The sequence below is a fragment of the Polypterus senegalus genome, chromosome 15, assembly GCF_016835505.1.
Source record: "Polypterus senegalus isolate Bchr_013 chromosome 15, ASM1683550v1, whole genome shotgun sequence".
Lineage (NCBI taxonomy): Eukaryota > Metazoa > Chordata > Cladistia > Polypteriformes > Polypteridae > Polypterus > Polypterus senegalus.
Window position 1 is genome coordinate 111,909,171 of NC_053168.1, and position 26,750 is coordinate 111,935,920.

General features: G+C 38.9%; 1 protein-coding gene across 2 annotated transcripts in view; it reads right to left on the bottom strand.

The window, feature by feature from the left end:
• galnt1 (UDP-N-acetyl-alpha-D-galactosamine:polypeptide N-acetylgalactosaminyltransferase 1) overlaps positions 1-26,750 on the bottom strand; it is a 507,921-nt gene that overhangs the window by 1,861 nt on the left and 479,310 nt on the right. For both annotated transcript variants that reach the window (XM_039737531.1, XM_039737532.1), the window contains one exon: positions 16,042-16,176. In XM_039737531.1, coding sequence (XP_039593465.1) covers positions 16,042-16,176 — 135 coding nt within the window. The remainder of the gene's footprint in view (positions 1-16,041; positions 16,177-26,750) is intronic.

Genomic DNA, 26,750 nt, shown 5'->3' on the forward strand with positions numbered 1-26,750 from the left:
ATGAGCAGACTGATCTTTTTATTCCTCAAAGACCAAGGAATAATCAACAGGCCTACACTGATTGATGGCTACATTTTCACATACCACATTAATAATCCAATATGTCAAAGATGAGAGTCTCGGACGTTGTCCACACTATCATGTATAATTCTGAAAATACTTCTTTTTTTATTTAGTTTAGCCCTCTGTCCACATTGAAACTGTGTTTTCAATCACAAAAAATGTTATTTTACAAAAATGCCTTGCGTAGCAGAGAGTGGACGGCCTTTGATCTACACTACTGTGGTTTTGAATCACTGAAAACGTATCATTTCACAAAAAATGCTCTCCAAAACACTTTTCAGAAATGTGGACATGATTGTGATGTGTTCAGACCACTTCTTAGTGGTCTCATCTTTACTGTGGCATTGACTAAGCCCCTAGTTTCTCAACATCAGCTGTATTTATTTTGGCAGGGCTCACAGTCAATGTTTTCCTGACTTTACAAATGTCTGTCCACTCAATGAAGTACGTTTTATTTTTTCCTCAATCTTTCATCATTTCAATCTACTTTGGGATGCTTCTTAAAAATAAAAAAATGTAAAACTGCACACTTGTCCCATAACCTGTGCATGCCCAATACATGTTTATACTGTTGATGCTAAACTATTAGAAAACATTAGAAATCTGGAAACTTAGATGTGAATGAAAAGCTTTCACAATGAAAGCCACATTTTCAAACTGAACTGTGTGAGTGTGGACTCAGTCCCAGTGATTGAGAATGGGCCCCAAGTATACATGTGAGCGAACCCTGCAAAGGGGTGGCATCCCGTCTAAGACTGGCGCTGCTGCCTTGTGCCCAATGCTGCCGAGACAAATGAACTTGAGAGCATCAAGTCATCACCTTGTTGTTATGTGTGCCGTCAGTCTTCATGATTTTAAAGCACTATATCATGTCCAGTAGATGGCAGTAATGCACATTTCTTGTTAAAAGTATTGAATTGAATGTTGGAAATTGCTGCTCTACAGAGTACACTGACAGACATTCTTACTTTCAGGTCTGACCAACACGCAGCAGGTCGCCAGCCTGCACCACCATGTTCAGAAATGTAATTAGTCACCGAACACAAGAGAGGGGTACAGAAAACAACAACACCTTCCCACCTACGTATCCAATCTGTAATATCTGATTTGTTACATGTAGAGTACAGTGAGCTGAGATACACGTCACATGATGAGTCTTCAAATAAAAAGCAACCTCATACAATTGAGACAATTTACTAAAAAGATAAAAAACATTTAAGTGTTAACTTTAGCTACTATTCATAACTGGGGTAATGCGTGTTTACACAAAACAGTTTTAATCTGCGGGGTGTCCAATGCAGGCAGGCCTTGTGCGCCATAAGCACTTACAGACAACACAGTTGGCCTGCTTTCCTGCCTGGTCTCTGGCCCCATTATTTCATTTTCAGTTTGCTCCGCTCGGTTTTGTTTTTGGTTTCTGAAGACAATAGGACTCGACTCCACAAGACCCCCATTGTGTTGCTTTTACTTTAAGGTGTGAAAGTGACAACTGCCAAAGCCTAGGGCATTGATCCATGACATGACAGGCCTGACAGCCATGTTCAAGTTCTAGTGGCTTGGTTCCTTGTCTGGGCTCAAAGGAATGAGCTCGGCTCAAAAAATGTCAGTGACAAATGGGCAACAAGTTATAAAATCAGCAGCTTCACTCTGCTTGGAGTCCACCTCGGCCATTTCTCCCTTTGTAAAAGTGGTAAGAAATTATTGGCTAGCTGTAATCTTTGGGCCTCCATGAGGGCCCAGTCAGCTGAACCTCACCGGGGTGAACATTGCTGGCATTACATGTTTATTCTGTCTCCTCTTAGCCTGCATTTGAGTATGAGCTTGTTAACCATCTTTAAAGGCGTTTCAGGCGCTGGGGATTCCCACCTTGTGCCCACTGCCATCTGAAGTCTCGGCTTATTAAAAGGTAGATAAGCAGGTTGAAGAAATGGATGAAGTTGTGGGTTTCTCTTCCAAAGTGGGCATTCTTAAATTTCTACCAGCAGAAGGTGTGCTGCCCCCACACATCTTTTAAGTTACTAAAATGTCCATAAAAAAGAAAATTTAGTATTGTACCACTGCTTTATCATGGATATCACGCTACCTCTAAATGGAAGTATAACCTGTCAGCTAGCATCATTCACCGTCTATGAACTTCATGACTTCTCTCACCAGGAATTCCTCAGGGTGACTTACAGATGAAAAAGGGGGAAACAAACAGGAAGAAGAATCTCCAGATGTTTAGCTGATGTCTCAAGGACCAGTGAGACACTTAATATTACCCACTGTGAATGAGCACGGGATTGTTTGTGCCCCGTCGCCCCATCCAGTGTTCGCGGAATGAAGTCTGTCCTCTAAAAACACGACTGCACTATGCGAGATTAGAACATATATGGGATCTCCATGTTGGTTATTTCCAACTCTGCACTCACCACTGGACAGCTGCCTCCCAAGTGCTCTCACTGTTGTACTTTTTGTAGTTAGTGACACCATTGACCAGGGTCAGGCTGCTGGGTCAAGAGACTTTTTAATACAAAAAGGAAAAAAACAAATCAATGAGTATATTTTCTCTAGAGAGTTCCAGTTGTCGGGAAAAGCAGATTCTGGAAGACCAGGATGATGTTGGTGGTCAATAAAGTTTCACATTGATAGCAGCCATCATGGCAGTCAGTAGGCACATGAAGACACCTGCATTGGGAAACCTGAATTTATGGTGTTAGGCTCACAAGTGCCCACGTTTTGGGGGCTAAGACCTCGTGTTTTTATTTTAAACTGTGCTAATATCTAAAAATAAAATTTGCTGTTGAGCTTCCTGATCAGAATAATAATCATCTCCCTACTCCCTTAAAAAAAAATAAAAAAAACGTCATTTGATGTTCACAAAGCGACCTCACAAATCCTAACACTTAACTTAGTAAAGGTGTAAAGATGTGCGCCCAGTGTCTCAAGTCTCCAGCTATTTATTCAGTTAGACTTGCCACCATTCACCACAACATCATCATAAAGTCGTCAACGGTTCATTCAACACAAAATTCTTTCCTTTCATGTCATTGACAACACAGCTGAACTGTACCACATCGAGGGAATATACGCCACTGAGTGCAGTCCAGAATGGGTGGAAATGTGAAGGGCACAAGGGTTTCTGTCATTTGCCATATTTACATTGAAACATTAGTTTACTGGAAGAGAGAAACACGAGAACCCTTGGTATGCCATGCAGCTCAGTGCTCAAACAAACTGAACGCTGGCCATGTGATTGATGATCATCTGGAAAAAAAGCTGAGCAGCGATTATTTTATTTTGGTGTCAACAGAAAGGCCCCTTGAATGAAGTGTATAACCACAGACCAGTGGTCCCTAACCTTTTAGTTTATAAGTTATAGACCTCCAGCATATATGTAATATCGCAATGCCATAAACCCCGAATTGTTTTTATTTTATAGAGCTTTTTAATCTGAGGACCCAAATAAGAAAATCAGTACCATACTGGGACCCAAAAAGAAGATTATTGCCATAATGACAGCAAAACCATAAAAAAACAAATAACAATGGCCACATAATAAAGAAAACTGTGAATTGTTTCTTCCATTCAAGCATATTTTGTACACGAATATCACTAAAAAGAGAGCAAGTATATTGTTGATAAAACAGTAACCATCATTCAGACTACAATATGCTGTAGAAGTGAATTGCAACACTTAACATATTCCAAAACATTTATGGTATTGCACAGAACTGTAACATAACATTTTCTACTTATTGCCATGAAATCCTCTGTGGTCCTACTGTCGATTCTCACCATTTTAATTTGAAATAAAAACATTGCAAAGTACCTGATTTACTTTTAAAACAAGATCAGATTAAAGCACATTAACATGTTCCAGTGTTCTCATTGTCATAAGTGCGTCTCTTCAAAGGCCGGGACCTTTATAAAGACATGCGATTTAATTTATTTATTCACAAATGGCACATGTAGGTGCCGGGCGTGTCGAGTTTTCGGAGTCTTTTTTGTAACAATTAACACTCGTGATAAGTCACATACAGCAAGTAAAGTCGAAGCCGAGTTGAGCTTAGGAGACCAGGTGTTGATCTCTGGCCCAAACACACATACACAGCATCAACAAGCAAAATCCAAATCTGTCCATGAGGGCCAGCCATGAGTTACCTTCAGAGCAAGGCCACAAGCCTTCATCTTCATGATCCTGCAACATCTTTTGGTTGATGTTTGCAGGGAAAAAAACGTTCATGTGTTTTGCCAGAAGTGAAGTTGAGTTGTTGCTGAGATAACAACCATTCAAATCTGGAATGGTGCTGCATAAGTGGGGTCCTGTTGTTAGGTATCCATCATGTCTGTTGCTGCGGTACTAATAGGGCTTTATGGCTATTTTGTGTTGAATGTGAATTTTTCATTTGTCAGCTTATCATGTAAAATAAGGAAATAAATAAAAATGATGCATCAAGACATGGGCATTTGATGAAGCTATGACTTTAACAATCAACCACAGAGTACCATTTATAGCAGCATATTTGGCCAAATTACACACCTAATGTAATCCATTTCTAAAGAAACTCATTCAGAGAAGACACCTAATAAAACATCTACCGGGATGGCAGACCCTCCAAGAATAACAAGCGCTCATGGGACCTTTTATGCAGCCCCATTTTGAGCTATAACTTGTGCCACAAAGACACATTTCAGTTCTAGCCTCACCACAGCAATCCATTGCTGGAAGAATCACAGACAGCCCTCTGCCAGAACCTCTGCCATCTCCCTTTTGCCCAGGGCACTGACCAAACACGCCTGGGTGCTGGGCAGCCATTAGTTTATTTGTTCCAATAAAGAGCCTTCTGAAAGTTCCATTATCGTGTGGCCAATTTGCACCAAACACTGGCCCTGCCGCTAAAAAGGTACATTAAGCAAATTAAGAGTCTTCTGATGTGGGCCACTACAGTCGGGGATGAAGAAAACACCACAAATGTGTTGGTCTGATGAGCGCTAGGCAAGAGCAGAAATTATTTAGCAGAGTAACACAACTTTAATTTGTTAAAGAATGGAAATACAATGGAACCTCGGGTCACAAACGTCTCTGAACACGTACAAACGGGTCACAACCAAAGAGTGCGCCAAACTTTTGCATCTGTTCACGACCACACACTCGGATGACGAACAAGCCAGTTCGCCTTCTGGTTCGTACGCGCCGATGATTTCTGCATGTGTTCAGTCTCTCCCTGTGCAGCGAGACAGAGAGAGCGCGCGCGAGAAGGCAGTTAAAGAATGCACCAGGCTTGTTTTTAAAGAGGCTGCAAGGTTAGTTTTCTCTGTTGTTCAAGGTTTTACATTTAGTTTACTATTACGCTGTGCATTCTATGGTATAATTAACTATTTTTGTGGTTATAAATCTTTAAAAAAATATATATTTACATACAGTTCGTACTGTCTGGAACAGATTCACTGTATTTACATACAGTCCTATGGGGGAAATTACTTCGGGTCCACTGTACATGTAGTCAGGAGAAAAAAAAAACCCAGCAGCTTCTTTTATTCTTAATAAAGAACATGCCTGTAAGTAAACTTCCATAAATGTTTCATGCTGACAAGAAGGCTGTTCACAAGTGATTCACAAACATAATCTGCTCAAAACAGGGTATTAAAACAAGCCATCAGCTGTTACTGAGCACTCTTGACACAAACTCGATTTATAAAATTCATGAGTTGTTATGGCTTTCCGCAGTGTACAATAAGCCTCAAGAAATAAAAATGTTCAGTGCTCATCATGTGAAGTTTACCATCTCACTTAAAGAATAAGAGGCCCGTGTTCTGCTGGTTATTCACAGCACATGAAGAGCCCTTGTAACTATCACTAGTAGACATAAAAAAGAAACAAAATGCAGTTCTGGCCGAGGCCATGACAGGTAATGCTACCGATACTCCCATTTAATCCCACATGCCCTTTAGCTGAGCATTTTACCATCTAATCAGACACACTAGGTGAATTTTTATTCATTTAGATGTGAATGAGCTGCAGGAGGGATAATGCCTCTTCAAAGTCAGAGACAAGCATCTTCATTTTGCTTTCTCTAATACAAGAAAGGTTCATTTATCTAGAAAGAGCACAGAGCATCACTGTCACTCCTCATTTAAAAGGCAGCGTCAGCCGCCGACTCAATTATAGAATGTTGAAGGAGTCCGACTTCTCCGATTTGTTTAGAAGTGTGTGTGTGTGTGCATATCAATCATAACAAAGGATTATTTTAAATCAGTTATGTTGAGTAACAGAAGAGTTCAGTGCCGATCTGTCATGGGGCCTTCAGGAAGTTGGCAAACGCTCACAGCACAGCCGACCTCTAATGGCTCCGTCTCTGTTTTTTTGAAATTTTGCTCTTTCAGGATTCTAGCCCACGATTGATCAGTTCAGATTGTGCTGATGTCTTAAGAGAGAAAAAGGTCATCGAAAAGCAACTTCCAAATTTACTGATAACGTGTGTAGTGTGCTAATATTTGAGGAGAAGCTTGACCTTGAATGTGTTTTAACTTTAATTGACTATGGTTATCACCCACAGCTCCTCGTTCAATTGTAGTCACTTGACCAGTCTGTGTTCTCAAAGCAAGTAAATGAACAAGTAATTGTGTGACTGTCAGTAAAATGACACAGCGATGTACACTAGCTGTGCAGTCAGGTATTACGCTGGAGTGCCCTCCGGGATGAGACTCTATGGTGGTGGGCCACATTGTCAATAACAACTGTGTGACTAGCATGTGTGCTCAAAAACAGACATTAACTTTAGGAATATTTCCTCCAAGAAATGCTTTAATTATAAATTTTTTTTTTTTTTTTTAAATTAAATCCTATTAAGATCAGTACTCATACGAGAGCAGTTTTAAAGTCAAGTGATTTTGTGATGACTTTGTCTAGTCTTGCTTCTGCATAAAGTTTAAAAATCAACTTGTCATCACAATTGACTCACTGATACTTTTAGTAATATTCATTTGTGTAAAGACTTGCTCGTAACGGTATGTGTTACCAACTAATGGCACCACGTGCATAGTAGGCGTGCAAAGCCAATTAAATAAATTCTGTGTGATTCACAGTCTGTAGAAAATCAAGCAAAGAAACTTTGTGAAGTGTACTTTAAGGTGACAATTGCACTGGAGTTCTGATACATTCAGCTGAAAGACTTCTGGCACATTGTCCACGTTAGCAGCAAAAGGAGATGGAAAAATCTGTCTGGCGACGCATAAAGTCCAGAAAGCAACATTCAGACTCGCTGTAATGAAGGCAAACCTGAGTCACATGTCTGGCCAAATCGTTGCGTCCTCTGAACAGAGAGAGTAAAACTGGGAAAATGAACAGCTTTTCACAGTTGACTCAAATTATTGTAAAGTTGGAAGATGAATTAGCGGCATTACACTAAAACTGAAATAAGCTCACCTGGAAAGCTTTTAGCAATGATAATCCATTTTGATTCAGAAAACAGTTGGCATTCTAACATCCTTCTCTCACATTTGTGAATGGTGTTTGTTACACTGATTGTGCACAGACTCGGGGGTCACATCTGCTGCCAGTGAAATCGCATCACTGACAAAAATTAGCCAATTAGCAAATTCATATTCGGTAAAAACAAACATACAAGACAAAGGCAAGCAAGCAGTAAAACAGCTAAAGCTACCCTTACTTATCTGGTAGAAAACCTGCTTCATTTGTTTATTTGCTGGATAACAAACCACATGGCAACTACAGGCACATCTCTTGTGGCTAACAGAGGGCAGCAGCTCGTCTCATTGTGGGTCAGGTCCTCTTGCTAAGCTTCTTTACTGAGCGGACAGTTTCCGTTGGCACGCTGACTCTGGTAATCTGTTTAGTTAATTCACTCATTTAAATTTAATGCAACTCATTTAACACAAGCTACTGCAAATTTGCAAAAAAAAATAAAAATTCTTGCACCAAACTTTTGTGGATTCTGTTCAGCACAAAATTGTAACTGATTCTTAAGAGGTCTGGGGTAAGTCAGCTCTGCCCGAAGAACCAGTGAGTGCACAAGTGTGGTTTTAAGAACAGCAAGAACGATTCACTGGAAGACAAATGCAATGTAATTTGAAAGAATACAAAAATTAAAAGAAAACTAAACTGATTTTTTTCCCCTCCATGACGCACAATAAACTGAATTCAAAAAATGCAGAAACTATTCACCAAAAAAAAAGCTCAGTCAAGGTGATCGTTCTTCTATGCTGTGAAGTTAGACCAAGGCAAGTTGTCTTGTATTTGCGTCATCCTGGAATACATTTACAAGTGAAATGAATTTGGTTCTTCTCTTAGAATGTGCAAATGGAGACTAAAAAATGGCAGGTCACTTGAAGGTTTAACACACATTTCACTTCTCTGTTTAGGACATAAAGCTAATCTCTACGCCAGTTCACTTATTAAATAATAAAAAAAAAAAATTAGCAAATTGATCAATTTTAGAGGACTGTTGGTGAAAGCCGAAGCCAGACCAGGTCACCTAGAGTGTGGTGGGCCGCTTTCCTACGTTTACTGTAAGACCTGGCTTGCCTGCACTTGGCCTCTGCCACACGACTCTCTACTTGCTTTTTAAGGTAATACACTGTGTGCACAATTATTAGGCAAGTGAGTATTTTGACCATATCATCATTTTTAATGCGTATATTCCAACTCCAAGCTGTATTAACTTGAATGCTTATTGGATTTAAGCACGTCAGGTGATGTGTATTTGTGTAATGAGGGAGGGTGTGGCCTAAGGAGATCAACACCCTATATCAAGGTGTGCAGAATTATTAGGCAGCTAGTTTTTCTCAGGCAAAATGGGCCAAAAGAGATTTAACTGACTCTAAAAAGTCAAAAATTGTAAAAAGTCTTTCAGAGGGATGCAGCACGTTTGGAATTGCTAAGATATTGGTGTGTCATCACAGAACCATCAAACATTTTGTTGCAAATAGTCAACAGGGTCACAAGAAACGTGTTGAGAACAAAAGACACAAATTAGCTGCCAAAGATTTGAGAAGAATCAAACGTGAAGCTACCAGGAACCCATTATCCTCCAGTACTTTCATATTCCAGAGCTGCAACCTACCTGGAGTGCCCAGAAGTACAAGGTGTTCAGTGCTCAAAGACATGGCCAAGGTAAGGAGGGCTGAAACCCAACCACCACTGAACAAGAAACATAAGTTGAAACGTCAAAACTGGGCCAAGAAATATCTGAAGACAGATTTTTTCAAAGGTTTTATGGACCGATGAGATGAGAGTGACTCTTGATGGACCAGATGGATGGACCTGTGGATCAGTAATGGGCACAGAGCTCCACTCCAACGTATGAGCTGGTATTTTTAAAGATGAGCTAGTTGGACCTTTTTGCATTGAAGATGAACTCAAAATCAACTCCCAAACCTACTGCCAGTTTTTCGAAGACACTTTCTTCAAACAGTGATACAGGAAAAAGACCATGATTTTTATGCAGGCCAATGCTCCATCACTTGCATCGAAGTTCTCCACTGCGTGGCCAGCCAGTAAAGGCCTTAAAGATGAAGGAATAATGACATGGCCCCCCTTCCTCATCTGACCTAAACCCTATCGAGAACTTGTGGGCACTTCTTAAACGCTAGATTTACGGGGGAGAAAAACAATACACCTCTCTGAAGAGTGTCTGGGAGGCTGTAGTCACTGCTCCACAAAAAGCTGATCGTCAACAGATCAAGAAACTGACAGACTCCATGAATGGAAAGGCTTATGACTGTTATTGGAAAGAAGGGTGGCTATATTGGTCATTGATTGATTGATTTATTTTTTTTGAAATGTCAGAGATGTTTATTTGTAAATTTTGAGGTGTTTGTTTATTATTCTCACTATAACAGATGAAAATAAACAAGTGAGATGGGAAAATTTTCATTTTTCCTTTAGTTGCATAATAAATCTGCACACTAATAGTTGCCTAATTGTGCGCACATATGTATTCCCCTGATGATGTTCACACTCACATTTCCGTTGTGAAACATTCAGGTTTCAGGTTTATTAACATTTTGGATTGACTGATAGCACTGTGTTTGTTCCATATTAAAATTAATCCTCAAAAATACAACTTGCCTAATAATTCTGCACTCCCTGTAAGCTGCTGAAATGTAAGACAGGACAATGAATTTGAATGTGGAGTGTTGATGAGGGGTCCCTCAATCCGCTTGTCAACTGGCACTAGAGCAAGGGTCTCTCTGGTTGCTTTGTGTACTGCAATGTTGAGAGCAAATCAAAGCACTAGCAACCAGTAGTCCTAGGCCTGATGGTGCCTACCCACATAGGATACAATCATGGTTTTAAGGGTTTTGTTTACTTGCTAGGTCATGTTGATTTGGGGATGACCAGCCGTTGTAAGTTTCTTCATTACACCCCACCTGGAACAAAGATTTTCCATCATCTCACAGATAGACTGTGGCCTTCTATCAGATACTATATATCGTGGAACACCCCAGCGGGTAAAGATGTCTTACCTTAAAATGATGCAAATCCTCCCTGCCTTTGCAATGGGCAAGGAAAACAGTTTCACCCATTTAAAGCAGTAATCTGCTATCTAGCAGCAGGACAGTCTTCTTGTTTTTGGACCTTGGGAATGGCCCCATCAAATCCATCCCCACCATTTACCACTGTGTATTGACACACTTGAGCCGGTTTTCCTGGTTGGACCTTTTGTACTGTTGACATATCCTACAGGTTTTAATATGGCCACAAAAATCCTTATGGATGATGGTCACCATGCAACCACCAAGATTCACATGGGGTCTTGGTTCTTCCCACATAATAATAATAATACATTGTATTTATATAGTAGGATGGGTGTTATGTACTTGCTGCTGCTGGTTCGAGTGAGGACTCTTGCAGCTGAGTTTTGAATAAGCTGGAGCTGTGATATAAGATTAGAAGGGGCACCTGCCAGCAGCGAGTTGCAATAATCGATGCGGGATGTGATAAAAGCAGGGACAAGTTTCTCAGCATTAGAAAAGCGAACACAGGATATGTTACGGAGGTGAAAGTAAGAAAGTTTCTTAATGTGATTTATGTGGGCGGAATAAGAAAGGAAGGAATCAAAAATGACACCAAGATTCTTTGCAGTAGAGGCAGGTCTGATGATATCACCACCAAGATTGACTAGGAAGGAGCTCATTTTATTAAGCTGCATTTTAGTCCCAGTTTGCAGGAGTTCAGTTTTGTTGCAATTTAATTTTAAATTTTAAGCCTATATTTGTGACCCTGATATCTTGATGGTATGAGACAGTAGAGAACTTCTTACTTCCCCACATAGCGAAAATGCCCAGGTCTTCCCCCAAACTCTTCCTTTTACAGGAAAGAAAGCCAAGCTTGTAATTTAAACTACAGTGGTACCTTGGTATACGTCTGCTTTGGAATAAGTCCAACTTGGTATACGTCCTGTTTGGACACGAAAAATTTTGCTTGGTATACAACCTTTGTTTGGAATACGACTCGCGTGCTAACCTTGTTTACCTCTCTCGAGACAAAGCCACGAGTGTTAGTGCGCCAGTTGCTAGCATTCAGTGAACAACCCGCGCTATAACTTTCTGTGAACTTTCACGTGTGTGATATAGCGGGTCCACAGCTCCTGTCAAAGTCCAGCTTTAAAATAAATAATTACCGCGCTCGCAGCTTGGTGAGGGGGTGTGGTGGTTATGTGGCTGAAGGTTGTCAGGGCGATTAGCGATGTGGGCGTTTCTCACCAAAGTGCACTTGTGAGGGACCGTCGCATTCATGATTGTTCCTGGGGCTGCTTATCTTGATAAACAGAAGCACGAGTCCGCTAGAAGGGGAGTAAAAAGAAAGAAGGCAGGGGGGGCGCCAGGTAAAAAGGCACCAGGCTTTTTCTTGTTTTTTTTTTTTTTTTTAAGAATGCTTCCTGCTCTATTTTAACTTTGTTGTTTTTAAGAATACTTTTTTCTATCGTTTTTAACCTCCACGTTTCACTTCTGATTTTATGGATTATTTATTGGAACTTTGGAGACTGCACTTTAATTTGAACACCTTGTTTTGTTAATTGTTTTAATAAAAGCACTTTGCACTTTTTCACCATCCCCTTGCTTTGTTGTTACCGATGAGGTTAGCAGCGAGGCACATTACCGACGGTGTAGGGTTCAAGGGCTCCCCGGCAGCAGATGGGAGTATACAGCAAACCTGCATCGTCACAACGTGATTTTGTGTTTTTTTCATGTAAATTTGAATTGATAGTTGAAAAGTATGAAGGTGGCATGCGTATCCGGGACATGGCTGTTGCATACCGTTTGCAACTGTGAAAAACAAAGATGTTATTAAAAAGTAAAGTGAGGTAAAATTTTCATTTATTTCATCTAATTGCTTTTGTATTTATGTATTTTAGTATTAAGCAGTGTTTAAATTATTTTGTACAACCCCAATAATATAATATGCCAATAGCAACAGGCTTTTTTTTTTTCATAGGAATGGATTAATCATTTTCCCGTTATTTCTTATAGGAAAAATTTGTTTGGTATAAGTCAAAGGGTCTGGAACGGATTAAGGACGTATACCGAGGTTCCACTGTATATGCTTAATTGTAAGTGTTGGTTTAACGTGGTTATAAATGCATTAGCCACAATATATTGAAAAATTTCATGTTTTTAAGAAATTGTGTGTTCATTGCACAACCAGAAGTGCTACTAAGTGCTTAAGTGCTTTATATTTTTATTTATTACTATTTTAAATTTATTTTATAAATTTCTTATAAAATCTAATATTTTGTTTAAAATATCTACAAGCAGAACATTTTTTAAAAATACTTTTCTGAAAACTTTATAGTGAGAAGTCAAGAAAAATGACACCTTGAATTGGCTACCTGGAAAGATTACAATATGCCTTGAAAGCTTGCATACTGCACACTGTAATCTTTCCAGGTAGCCAATTCAAGGTGTCATTTTTCTTGACTTCTCACTACTTCCATAATGGCTAACGTGGTACAACACCCTAGTACTACAGACATGAACATTTTATACAAACCTATTTTTCGTGAAAAGGTCTATTTCATGTACTTTTCAAGTATTTGATTTCAAATGAAAATAACAGATGTTGATTTTTTTTTTTTTTAACAATTCAACTAATTGATTAATCGACAAAATAACCAACAGGTTAATTGATTATCAAAGTAATTATCAGTTGCAGCCCTACTCATATGCAAAGTCCTGAATGGCCCGCTACACAACTTTGTGGATATTTAAGAAAGTATTTTGTAAGATTTTCTGTTAATGCTTTTTTTTTTTTGGTTATTGACTCCTTTTTATTTTCAATTATGGGCTTTCTTCTTCGTTTCCTTTCTTCTGAAAAAAAAGTACCATAGATTTTTGTGTGTCGACCTAGCCAGGGCCATCTTAACAGCATTACAGACCCCCGGGCAAGGCAGTGCACTGAAGCCCCTACCTACACAATCACTCAGGCCCTATGCAACTGCCCAGCGTGCCCACGACGCCCCTGGACCTAGCCAGCATGTCTGTGATTTGTTTTATGGTCCTGTCAAGCCTCAACCTCCTTGCCTGGTTGAACAAAATCAGTGCTCCAAATACAGAGAACCATAGTAGTGAATAAATAATGTACATTGTGATTAAAGGGGAACAGAAACAGTTTTCTATCTTTTAATATCAAAAAGTACACTTTCATCGGGGTATTGCAGTGAACCAGTGACATCACTGGTTTAGTGAGCTGGTGGAAGAACTCAATCTTTGTGTATTAAATTCTTTGAATCAATAATAAAAAAAAGAACAGAAAATTTTTCAAAAGCTCCCAAGTGAAAGAATAACTTTTGTTATTAAAAAAAGAAAACCTGCACTGTTCTCCTTTAAAAAGCAACCACCATGTTTGCCCATTTATTTAATAACTCCAGGCTGATCCTATTTACTAGTGCGACATGCTAGCAGAGAGGTGTACACTGTTCAATACAAAATTTCTAAAAGTTTTAAATCTGGAGTACTGCAGAGTATGCATGTACTAGTTGTAAAAAAAGGGGGGGTTTGGAAGTGACGTCACTCAGATCAGCCAGTTGACATTTTGTCGGCTTTCACAGACCACATTCTGGTACTCTTCAGTACACAGACCCTCACTGCATCACTGGAGATCTGCACCGCTCCTGGTAAAGCCTTTGAATGACCCTTCCTCACAGGTTGCCCCTGTTTCACATACTCCTATGGATTAAAGCTGCAACTGCGTCAGTTCCTGTTTTTTTTCACACAAACAACCTTGGTAGATATTGGCATTTCTTCTGGGTTCAAGTCAGATTTTAGACATTGTGGCTGTGTTTGTCTTGACCAAGTAACTTGCACTGAACACTGTGCTATTGCAGTGTCAGTAGTTTATGGTGTACATACAGTATAACCGTCTACTGTTCAACCCTCACAATGTCTTCCAGTGCCAACTCAATGCGGTGCCTTGCAGGTCTTTTTTGATCCAATTTCTGTGTATCCCTTTTTGCCTCAAATGTATTTTATATTGATTGACCATCTTAACCAATAACAGAGATGATCCGAACTTTTAGAGCAGATGACATTTAAGATGTTTTTATGGGTTTTGAATAAATAGAGCATCTCAAATCCAGCAGAAAACCCACTAAAGCCAATTGTGGGACATGGCATTTGTACAGCTGTACAAAAATGTCATTTGGAAAATTGTTTTCTTTTGGTAAAGTTTGGTTTAAGCTGAAAACATGACATAGGATGTCTTATTGGGTTGTGAACAAACAAACCACCCAAAATGCACTGGAAAGTCCAGTAAAATCAAAACCAACCCAAAAGATATGGCAAGGTACAAAATATGGTATTTTTTTGTGCTTTTCATTAATTGGGTTAAATATTGGAAATGTCCAAATGTTTAATCCTGAACAGATCAAATTTAAGGTGCTTTTACTGATTTCAAACACAAAATCAAGTAAATGGACTTGGTGAAGGTGAATACTGTATACTTATGAATGATGTTGATTTGGACTTATGGAATTTCCTTATGGACTGCTTTTTGTTTGTCTTATTCAAATATACAAAACATTACAAAGCATAGAAAACATCTTCTTAAGAAAATACTGTATGCAAAGTTATTTTCTTGCTGAACTACAAATTTCACGTATTTCAAAGCTCTATTTATTTGCACATAGCATTGTGACAGATATGACAAATTCACTGTAAACCCTTTGTTAACATTTTTTGTTCAGAGACATCATATCATGCAGCCCAGCTAGCAGACAATGTATAAAAGGAAACCTGAGCTTGTGCTCTGTAGCTTTGAGTGTAGCTATCAAAATGCAGGTCACTCAGTTTAGATAGTCACATACCAACTCTAAAATGGCAGTTTAAGTTAGCCTAATATTTTCTATTATATAGTATATGTAATATTTTATAGGTAGAACCTCAAACTCCAGACTGGAAAGCTTCCAGAGAAAATGTAATTAAATAAAATAAACTTAAAGGGATGCTGACAAGTTTTTAGGCACAGAAAATGTTCAGACAACCATTACACAAGAATTTACACGTTCTGAGAAATTAAATAAAACATTCTGATGTCATGCAATAGACAACATATACAAGTGCATTTTACAGTAAACACACTTAAAAAACAGTTTACTTCAGTTTAACTAAAGTAAAAATGAAATAAAGAATTTTAAATAAACACGCTGCCACTGCCAAATAATTACTTGGTCCTAAACAAACATTCATTATAGTTCTTAAAATAAAGAAAGCAGAAAACAGTTCACTAAGATACCATTTACTTGACAATCAAGCAGATTCTAGTGATGCTCCAACAGAAGCTCATTGCACTACACATGACACTTCAAAAATGGAAGCTTAGTGTTATTACTGAGGCTGACAGGAGCCCTTCATAAATCTTCATTGCTTCCAATCCATCATTCCAAGTGACCAGCCCCTAAATGCTTTCTTTATTCAGGAAAGTGAAATTTATAGCTGCAATTAAAAGCTGAGTGACCTCTCTATAAATGTACTCACCAAAGGGTCGTATTCCCACAGTTGATTCCCTTTTAGATGATGGCACTTGAGCATCATGACAGGCCCATTGAGTTTGGAAACATCTAAGCACAAGTCATCAGTGCGGATTTCTTTGTTGGCAGTATAAGAGAAAACCTACAGAGGGCACCAAAGCAGAAAAAATCTGAAAGATGATCATCATAACGCAGGCAAACTACAGCACTCAGCACATCGGTGCCCACTTTGTGCAAGGTCACCGAGACTCTTTCTGTGATCAAAATGCCACCAAAGGGATTTTTAAAATGTCTTCTAGGCACAAGCCAAAATCTATACGAGGGGAAAAAAAAAAATAAAGATCCTTACAGAAGATAAATGACACAATCAGGTAGCATTTTTCAGTGTAGATGGTATACTTCTTGAATCTCTGGCATAACTATGCTTTTTATTTTTTAAAATTTACTTTGATATTAAAAAAATAAAAATACATAAACAAAGCATATAATATGACAAGCCTTATGCCAAGTAGAATCACCTGTACTCATAAAGACAAATGAGAGATGTGCCAACATTCAATGCTGAGCTGGGTACACAGCAGAGAGACATTCAAAGATCATCATGGTGTGCCACAGAAGGGGCAATTCCTGTGCCAGGCCTTTGAAAGCTGCCTTTATGCCACACACACATTCCCATGAAGTGCTGGAGTCCCACATGTTATAGTAATATCAGCAGACCAACAGGTGTCTAATTTTTAAAAAATAACACGGCTATTGGGCCCTGATGGGAATATTAATTTTGAATGTAGTCTGTGACCCCTGAATGTATTCCAGGAGTGAGTGTGGTGCCATAGTAGGAGTAGTGACTAATCCATACCATCAGATTAAAAATGGAATATGATTACTGGTCGATTAATATAATAAAATAAAGAGCTTGCTTTTAAAAGCAAAAAGATAATAAACATGCTAAAATGGTAGAAAATAATTACCTACTTCAGGAAAGGGTACAAAAATAAAACATAATCCTATGCTTTAATCCAAAAAACAAAAACATTTCACGGTAAGCAATAAATAAGAAAAAGAAATAGTAAAAATATCAGACTACTATATCAGCATTAAAAAATACTCCTGAATTGTAGCAAAATAAATAATCAGTATGCAGTGGTGCTCAAAAGTCACTGAACCCTTCACAATTTTCCATATTCCTGTATAAATATGACTTAAAACATATCAGATATGGAAAACCCAGCTAAACACGTGAGACAAAAATATCATACCTGGTCATTTATTTATTGAGGATAACCACTAAGTATTACATATCTGAGAGTGGCAAAAGTATGTGAACCTTTGCTCTTAGTATTTGGTGTGACCCCCTTTTGCAGCAATCACTACAGCCAAACGTTTCCAGATAGGTCATCATCAGTCCTGCATGTCAGCTTGGAGGAACTGTAGCCCTTTCCTCCATATAGAATTGCCTCAACTCAGGAATGTTCTTCCACAACATTTCTATTGGGTTAAGGTCAGGACTTTGACTTGGCCATAACAAAGCATTTACTTTATTCTTTGGTAGAATGACTTGTGTGCTTGGGATTGTTGCCTTGCTGCATAACCCAGTTTCTCTTGAGATGTAGTCCACACACAGATGCCCTGACTTTTTCCTTTAGAATTCACCAGTATAATTCAGAATTCATTTTCTAATCCACAATGGAAAGCTGTCCAGGTCCACAGGCAGCTAAACAGGCCCAACGTATGATATTACCGCCACCATGTTTCACAGATGGGATGAGGTTTTCATGCTTGAATGCAGTGTTCTTCTTTTGCTAAACATAACACTTTTCATTTGATGGAAAAAAGTTCTGTTTTGGACTATTATTTTCATTAAACAAAACATTACTCCAATAGCTTTCAGGCTTGAACACAGGCTCTTCGGCAAACTTTAGATGGCAAGCAATGTTTTATTTGGAATGCAGAGGCTTTCTCAATGCAACCCTGCCATACACACCACTGTTGTTTAGTGTTCTCCTGGTGGTGGATTCATTGACATTAACCAATGCGAGAGGGGCTTTATGTTGCTTAGGGGTTACCGTTGGTTCTTTTGTCACCTCGCAGACAACAACGCATCTTGCCCTTAAGAGTGATCCTTGTTGCCTGACCACTCCTGGGAAGAGTAACAATACCTCCATTTGTACATAGTCTATCTGACTGTGGATTGGTGCTGTCCATACTCTGTAGAGATGGTGTGTAGCCTTTCTAAGCATGATGAGAATCAACAATTCTTTTTTTATATCCTCTGAAATGTTCTTTGTCCATGGCATGACAAACGTGTTTGAAGATGAAGCCCTTGATAGAACTCTGTTCTTTAATATAAACAGGGTGTCCACTCACACATGATTGTCATGACATTGATTGACAACACCTGACTGTAATCTCAGCTTCAGATTGCCTGCTAGGTTCACATATTTTTGTCACTCACAAATACGTAATACTGGGTGATTTTCCTCAATAAATAAATGACCAAGTATAATACTTTTGTCTCACTTGTTTAACTGGGTTCTCCATATGTACTTTTAGGACTTGTGTGAAAATCTGATGACATTTTAAGTCATTTATGCAGGAATATGGAAAATTCAGAAGGGTTCGCTGACTTTCAAGCACCACTGTATGAAGGCTGACATACTGGCAGAAGCATCAGTAACAACCAACATGGTGCCCATACTTGTAACTGATCACTCATGTTTTCATTCAGCTTTTATTCTGTAGCTGATGAAGCTCTTCAGAAGGGTGACAGTAACACAGGACGAGGTCTGCACAATAGGATGGATGTGACATCTTTTCAAAACAGCAGTACAGTAATCCCTCCTCGATCGTGGGGGTTGCGTTCCAGAACCCCCCGCGATAGACGAAAATCCGCGAAGTAGAAACCATATGTTTGTATGGTTATTTTTATATATTTTAAGCCCTTATAAACTCTCCAACACTGTTAACATTATTAGAGCCCTCTAGAAATGAAATAACACCCTTTAGTCAAAAGTTTAAACTGTCCTCTATGACAAGACAGAGATGACAGTTCTTTCTCACAATTAAAAGAATGCAAATTGATCTTCTTCTCTTCAGGAGCAGAGAATTTCAGAGGGAGAGAGAGAGAGAGCACTCGCAAAGAAAAGCAAACAATCAAAAAATCAATACTTGTGCTTTTGTGCTTTTAAATATGCCGAGCACCGCAATAAAGCAGCATTTTTGTAGAGGAGCGTCAGTATCTTTTAAGCAAACAGCACCTCTGCTCACACCCCCTCCGTCAGGCGCAGAGAATGTCAGAGAGGGTTAGAGAGAGGCACAGAAAAGCAAACAATCAAGCTCCGCGCGGGATGCATATCTTATAGCATTGAGGAGTTTTAGTTAATATGTAATACATGCTCTGATTGGGTAGCTTCTAAGCCATCCGCCAATAGCGTCCCTTGTATGAAATCAACAGGGCAAACAAACTGAGGAAGCGTGTAGCATAAATTAAAAGATCCACTGTCTGCAGAAATCCGCGAACCAGCGAAAAATCTGTGATATATATTTAGATATGCTTACATTTAAAATCCGCGATAGAGTGAAACCGCGAAAGTCAAAGCGCGATATAGCGAGGGATTACTGTATTACATAACCCATACAGAGTGTGTGGGGCATTATTGTGAAGCAGAAGGGCATGGTGGTCAGCTTTCCTTGTCTGCCACAAACATTAAAGCAAATCACCAAAACACTGATGAGTGTGGGGGTCTTATGAGGCAAGTAATCAATATGGGCTACTCCATAAAAACAACCATGCACATGACCCTTGCTGGCATTAGCTAGGACCTAGAATTTCTTTTAATGCTAAAGACTTACAATGCTGTCTTGATGATTGCATGGACTGCTATATCCAAGTCTCAATACAGATGATGACGACATACTTTTCATACAATATGATATAACAATGATAATAACAAAGGGCTAATTACTGTGGCCGTTTTTGGCAATTTCTGGAACATTACAACCCTATTGTTTTCCTATGGCTCACAATCATAAGTACAAATCACCTTAACTCGGTTGGCCGTGTATCAGAACATGACTGAATTTTAGCAGACAGCAGCTAGTCTTTGACCACTTACAAACACTTACGTCCCACCCAGAGCTTGGATTTGTTCACTTCTTGCATTTAGCTGCTTTTTGTTTCGGTTATTTTCCTAGGGACACAGTGAAAAGGTCTATTTTATGATTAAAGTGGAAATTTTGGCTTTAATATCGAAATGTCCACCCTGTATTTTATTTTGTCATTAAAGTAGACCATTGTAAACTTCATCTTAAAACCGACCCAGTTGTTAACTGCTATGTAGTTCTGAGTTAATAGCGATAGCAATTGCCACACAGAACATGTTAAATTTATGATATTCCAGCTCTCTGCACACTTAGAATCCTTAGATTTCATTTCATGATGTAATGCATTAAAATATGTATATTACATTTTACAGATAAATCATTAACTTCATTTAAATAATGAATACTGTTAATAATTATACATGAGAGGGCGGCACTGTGGTGGAGCAGTATGGAGTCACATCCCTTTTGTTCCCTGCCTGGAGTTTGCATGTTTTCCTGGGTGGTTTCAACAGTGGGCTCCGGTTTTCTTCCAGAGACATGCAGATTTGATGATACTAAAATGACGCTAGTGTGTATGTGCTTGTATTCACCTTTGGATGAGCTGATGCCCCGGCCTGGGATTGTTTCTGCCTCACACCTGATGCATGCTGGAATGGGTGCTTCCCTGCATTGATGGGGGAAATCATATAACATCCATCCTTTTCAGAGATATTGTGGCAAGATGTTTCAGGCAATTCACAAGACGGCAAAGCGAACGTTTTCTTACTGTAATGATATCTTGTACTGCCACCTGGTGGAATCTTCCAGATTTATGTAAAACTAGCAAAATACCCGCGCTTCGCAGCGGCAAAGTACTGCCTTAAAATTTTTATTAAGAAGAAAATTGAACTGAGGGAAAATATACCAATAATTATTTGTTAAGGATCTCTTTGTATACCACATTGTGAGTTCGGCCCTCCGGTTGTAATATGACCAAGCTGTGCGCTGAGCTTACTCTTGAGCATGCAACGTACAGTTGGCCATGTGAACAGTAATCTTGTCTCAAATCTCACAGCTTGGATTGCTGCTGTCATAATCGGTTTGAGTTTCATGGTTTGTTTCAATTATGACAGTATTTGCAGGACTTGTGTTGAAGAGACATTCGGCATCTGTCAAGCATTGTAAGCATACAACCAGTTTCATCGATAAAATCACATCCAGCTTTTGAGAGTTTAAACATTCATAAACATCAAAGTGTCCACTACTGAAATCGTCACCTGTCAATCTAAGATGTTTAAGAGGCATTGGCGGTTGTCAAAAGGTGTAAAATATTTGGCCATTTCGGTACACTTGAAAGCGACAACCGAACAATTCAGCGGCAGCCATCAACTTACATGCAGAACCATAGGTGAAGGGCTTAAGCATTTCACTCTTATAGTGCTCCTGTGTAGTATAATTATCTCCTGTACCATCATCAGTCCACACCTTGAACCTGTCCCAGTCATTCAATACATAAGACACGATGTTTCTCCGGATATCAAGAGTGAGCCTGATATGGCCGTGCAATATGTAACAAAGAGAATGGAAAAGATAGGTGCCATCTCCGGGCATGGAAACCACTCGGTAAGTGACAGTTCTTTGATCGATGGTGATCACCTCGATAGACATGTTAATGGGGAATGCGGTTGGAATGATAAAGGAAATGGGTACCTGAACAATGTAAAGTAAGTCTAAAATACCTACACAATAACTATAATCGTAATAAATGAACAATAAAACAGCGGAGAAGCCGTGGATTAAATAAAAAGGCTGTAGTTATCAGCAGGGAGACATGAATCTCATGGCGAAGCAAGGAAGGGAATGTAGAGACTGGAGTGACGGACGGCCTTATATAGGCAGGCAGCCAACAACGTGGGAGGCGTTGGGATGGGGGACCCAACGCCGCCTCACACGGTGACCGAGCTGCAGGTTATGGACATATATATGTACGTAAGTAGGATTCAGTTAGCGTTGGGAACCTGCGTACCAAATTTCTTGAAGATGGGCCCATAAGTAACAAAGACTGTTAAAAAGTTCAATATGGCGGCCGACAGTGACATCATACCACCGAAATAAGTAGCAAATTTCAGTCGTCTACCTACACGGTAGTTTGGAGAATTAGTGACGTTGGAAAGTTTAATATGGCGGCTGATAGCGGCGTCATACCACCGAAATAAGTACGTACATTGGTTTTGGTTAGCGCAGGGAAGCCACCTACCAAATTTCGTGAAGATGAGGCTATAAATAAGAAAGTTCAACATGGCGGACGTTGTCGACCGTTATGTGTAGAATTTCGAAATGAAACCTGCTTAACTTTTGTAAGTAAACTGTAAGCGTTAAGCATCTCAAAAATGGTGGCAGTTTTTACCAGGTTAATTTTATAGTTGGTTGTCTTTATTTGGGCATTTGTGAAAGTTAGAGGAGTACATTCAGTGGTCTAGTAAGAGCAAACTGAGCACATTATCCTGAGATCATCATCCCTACCATGAAACGTTAAAATTGGTTTTAGAATATGGAATGGAAATTGTTCTGTGGAAAGACATTCAAGACTTTTGAAGACTGAAGGCTTGAAGCAAAGTACAAATAAATCCTGAAACATGGAAGAAAATACATCTTCTGTGAGGATAATAATTTAAAAACTACTGCAGAGTTCAAATACAGAAAGCTGGACAGAAAATTGGATGACAAACATGCATCTACCAGAAACTGTTATGTGAACGCAGTCTCAGAATTACAGTGAGGAGGAATAGGGCAGGAGAAGCAAAATCATAGTCAAAAAAGCAGGCAGCATTTTTAAGCGTAAAGATAATCTTGAAGGCCCAATCGTGATTCTAAAATGAGAATACATGTCTGGGGACAACCCATTAAAAATTGTGTAGTGAACAGCGGTGCAAACCTGCACTACAAAGGCTACATACACAAGGCTTCTTCGTAAAACTCCAGCCCCAGATCCCCCAGTCTGTGTGTTTTAAACTGCCACAGGGGTGTTAGGGAGAGGGCAGAAAAAGGGCAACAAAAGACTCAATGCTGAGAGAAAGCAAAAAGCTAAAATTGCTGTTATTTATTCAGGAGCCCAGTAGCACAAAGTAACTGAGGCTTAATAATTAAGTAATGAGCTCTGACAGTGGAGACAGGCAGACACACAGATGTATATCATCACAGCTACTGGGCTCTGTCTGCTATAATATCTTACTGCCATTTTGACTATTGCTTCACAATATGACATAACAACAGCAGACTGAGTTTACATAAACATAGTGGTCAATGGATAGACAATGTGTTAAAATGCTGCAACTATTTTGTCATGACATGTTTGCATTTCCAATTAGACTGTAATGTTACATTTCTTTAGGTATTTGTTTAGATGTGTAATCAGAAGGTTCATCTGTGCATCAACTGGCATTGTTGGGCAGATTTGTTGATCTGGGCTTTTTGAGTACCGAAATCCGCATTTTCTGTGACTCTTCATTATTAGGTCTCTTAACGCTAGTCCTTTTGATGGAGTGTGACACACCATTTACTTAAAATGCATATTTTGCCGTTCATATTTTCATAAAAGGTGCCACCATTTCTTTCAAACTTACGTTTACTCCCACACTATTGTGGACAACATATCATTCATGTTTGCCATTTGTGCATCGACGCCATTTATGCCAATATATAATCTGATGCTAAAGAAAGGCTTCTCCCTTGCAGCAGGTCATGTTTATTTTTAAAACATGCAATGTGCTCTTTGCATACGCGATACACGTTTATATGACTAATAGGGTTTTTGAAAGAGACTTTTCTGACTTTAGAAGATTCACTGTAATCAGAACATTGCTCTTTGTTGGATCAGGTTAACAAAAGCACATCTAATCTTTGCAGTTCAAAATCAGCACCCCTGCTTCAAGCGTCACCTTCATGAGGCATTGGATTGGTTTAGAAATGTGACGCTCAGTAAGCCGTCTAATTGTTCCCACACAGTTTTAAGCAAAATTCACTCACGGTTGTCTCAAGACTTAAATATTATACATCTGGCTTCAACAAGACTAGCGTAAAGACAAAAAGATTGACAGGCCAAAACTAAAGAAAGCAAGATTCAGAGCTGATGGCACAAAGGATCTCAAAACCTGACACTAGAGTCACCATAAAAGAAATCTAACTAATGCTAAGTTCTTGATACATTCAAACTGTATATCGACCAGAGGATGGCGAGAGAAATCCAGCAGCACCACCATACTGTATTTATTTTGTATCCTGTGACGTGTCTAGCATGACTAAGTTGGTCATGTGACACTCTTTGGACACCGTGTAAATACTCAAAACAAGAACTTTAAATAAAAACTTTAAATTCAAGTTGAAAGAAAAGACAAATCATACAAAAGTAACTAAAAATTATATTTATAAAAAGCCCAAATAATACGGAAATTGATTTAAAGAATGGATCCTCAAAAAGTTTGATCAATATTAGTAAAACACACAAAGATGGTATGAAATATTTCCTACTTGGCTGGTAATGTTTTGAGTGTGAATGTTGGTTTAACAAAAAGAAAAAAAAGAAAAAAGGTTTGAAACAAATCAATCCCCACCCTGAGAAAGAGAGCTGGGCCAGCAGTGTAAAACTTTATGCTTGTAAAGACAAATGAATAGATAAAATAATAAATGAATAAAGATAAACGGAGTAAAAGAGGGGTAAGAACCTGCTTGGCTTGACATATTTTAATAATTTCCTCCCTCCGTGTAGTGTGATAAGCTTGTCTGGAAATTTGACTTGTGCAGTTTTGTGCGCCGGGCTCCTGTGCGCCTCTCCCACCTCCATTAACTTAATAAATGGGATTGCTCAGGGTCCGTTCTTGGCATCTTGCTACTAGGTGAGAGTCTCCTATGGCACACAAATTCACTGCTACACTTTACACTTTTCTCTCAGAGATTGTTATTTATTTATTTGTTTTTTTAACAACACACACAGTTAATTCTCAGAGAACCGAGTGCTTAGTTTCGGGTTTTGTGTTTTTTATTTTTGCCTGAACTTTCAGCCCTTGTTATGTTCTCCTGTTCCAATAGTGTGAGGATTATGCCATTCTCCATCGGCAATCCTGCAAAGACTATTCTTACATTTTCAAGCAGCAAAAAAAGTGTTGCATGGCTCCAACTAAATTTAGAAGGCCCTGAAGACCCCATGGAGGATGCTTTAATGTTACAGGGTCACAATCACTGTGCAAGTTTCTTTCAGAATGATGTCTTACAGAAATGGAAAGCTTCATACAAGCAGCAAAGGGTTAATTTGCCGTAATAAAAGCAAAAAAGTTAAACATGCAGGGCACAAAAAGACAAATTAGGATCAACTTATTCATTCATCCGAGAGTGTAACAAGCATTACTATCCCAGTTTCTAAGAAATGAAGTACAAATGGTGTATTCGGCCACAGAATGGGTGACTCCAAAACATCAGAACTAGGGACTTGTGTTCTTTAAACTGAATGCACTGTGAACATCACAAAACAGACCATCATAACTTGCTAAAGAGAACACCATCATAAAGCTATCACTTCAGGCAGATTATTTAATTTTGCCAATAATTAGTAATTATATTTAATGCCCTTGAAGCTGCAGTTTTAGCAACTACATTCCATACCCTCGACATCATATAATTATGAGGACCACAGACTTTCCAGCGTGATCCCTTTAAAAAAATACCACACGATAAAAAGTAACTTGTTTTTGTTGTATTTGAAACTCATTCTCAGAATTCATCAGAGCTGCATAAAAGAAACATTATATTTGTTCATCTTCAAAAGGGACACTGTCATTCTTCTGCTGGTGCACACTGCTCTGTTCTTGAACAAAAGCTGCCTGTGCTGTGTGTGCCCATTGATTTTGCTGCCAAATACTGCATGGCTTCAGTTCACTCTTGTTAAAAACACCACCTGCAAGGAAACGTCTGCTTGTCTTTCAGTCCATGAATTTCAGCAAAAAAGGATCTTAACGTCACAGTGAAAACATTAGACAGTGATAGCAAAGACAAACGCCAAATGGGTTTCTTAGTGATGAGCCACTATACAAAAAGACGATGATTTAAGTTCAGCTTCAGAAACTCCACAAGTCTTTAATAAGTTTACCCTTGTAATTCTTCTAAAAAGTTATACCTGACTCATGATTCCATAAACAGTAACTCCATTAAAGCATTTCCTTTCTTCTATTTACTATGATAAATTCTGAACAATCCCAACAATCAGAAGGGCATTAACATATGGCTAAAGAGGCAACTGAAGTTTTTTGGTGAAGAAGAAAGGAAAGTGTGGACTGGCTCAAATAAGCTACAATATAACTTACATATTAATAACCGACAGAAAACCCCTTGAAATGCCTGAACTTTGCTTTTTATAAACAGTTCTGTATTTAAAGCATTATAAAATATCGGCAGATTGACTGCTGCCTTAAAAAAATCATTTCCAAATAAATGGATGATAAATGCTCTACTCAGCAAGTAAACAACATAAAATGGCAATCTTTGAATGACATTAAGTTGGAAATCGTCCTCGGCCAAAACCAAAAAAATGAGAGAGGAGGGAACCGAATGGGAAGGACTAAAGATACTGGGCAAATGTTCCACTCT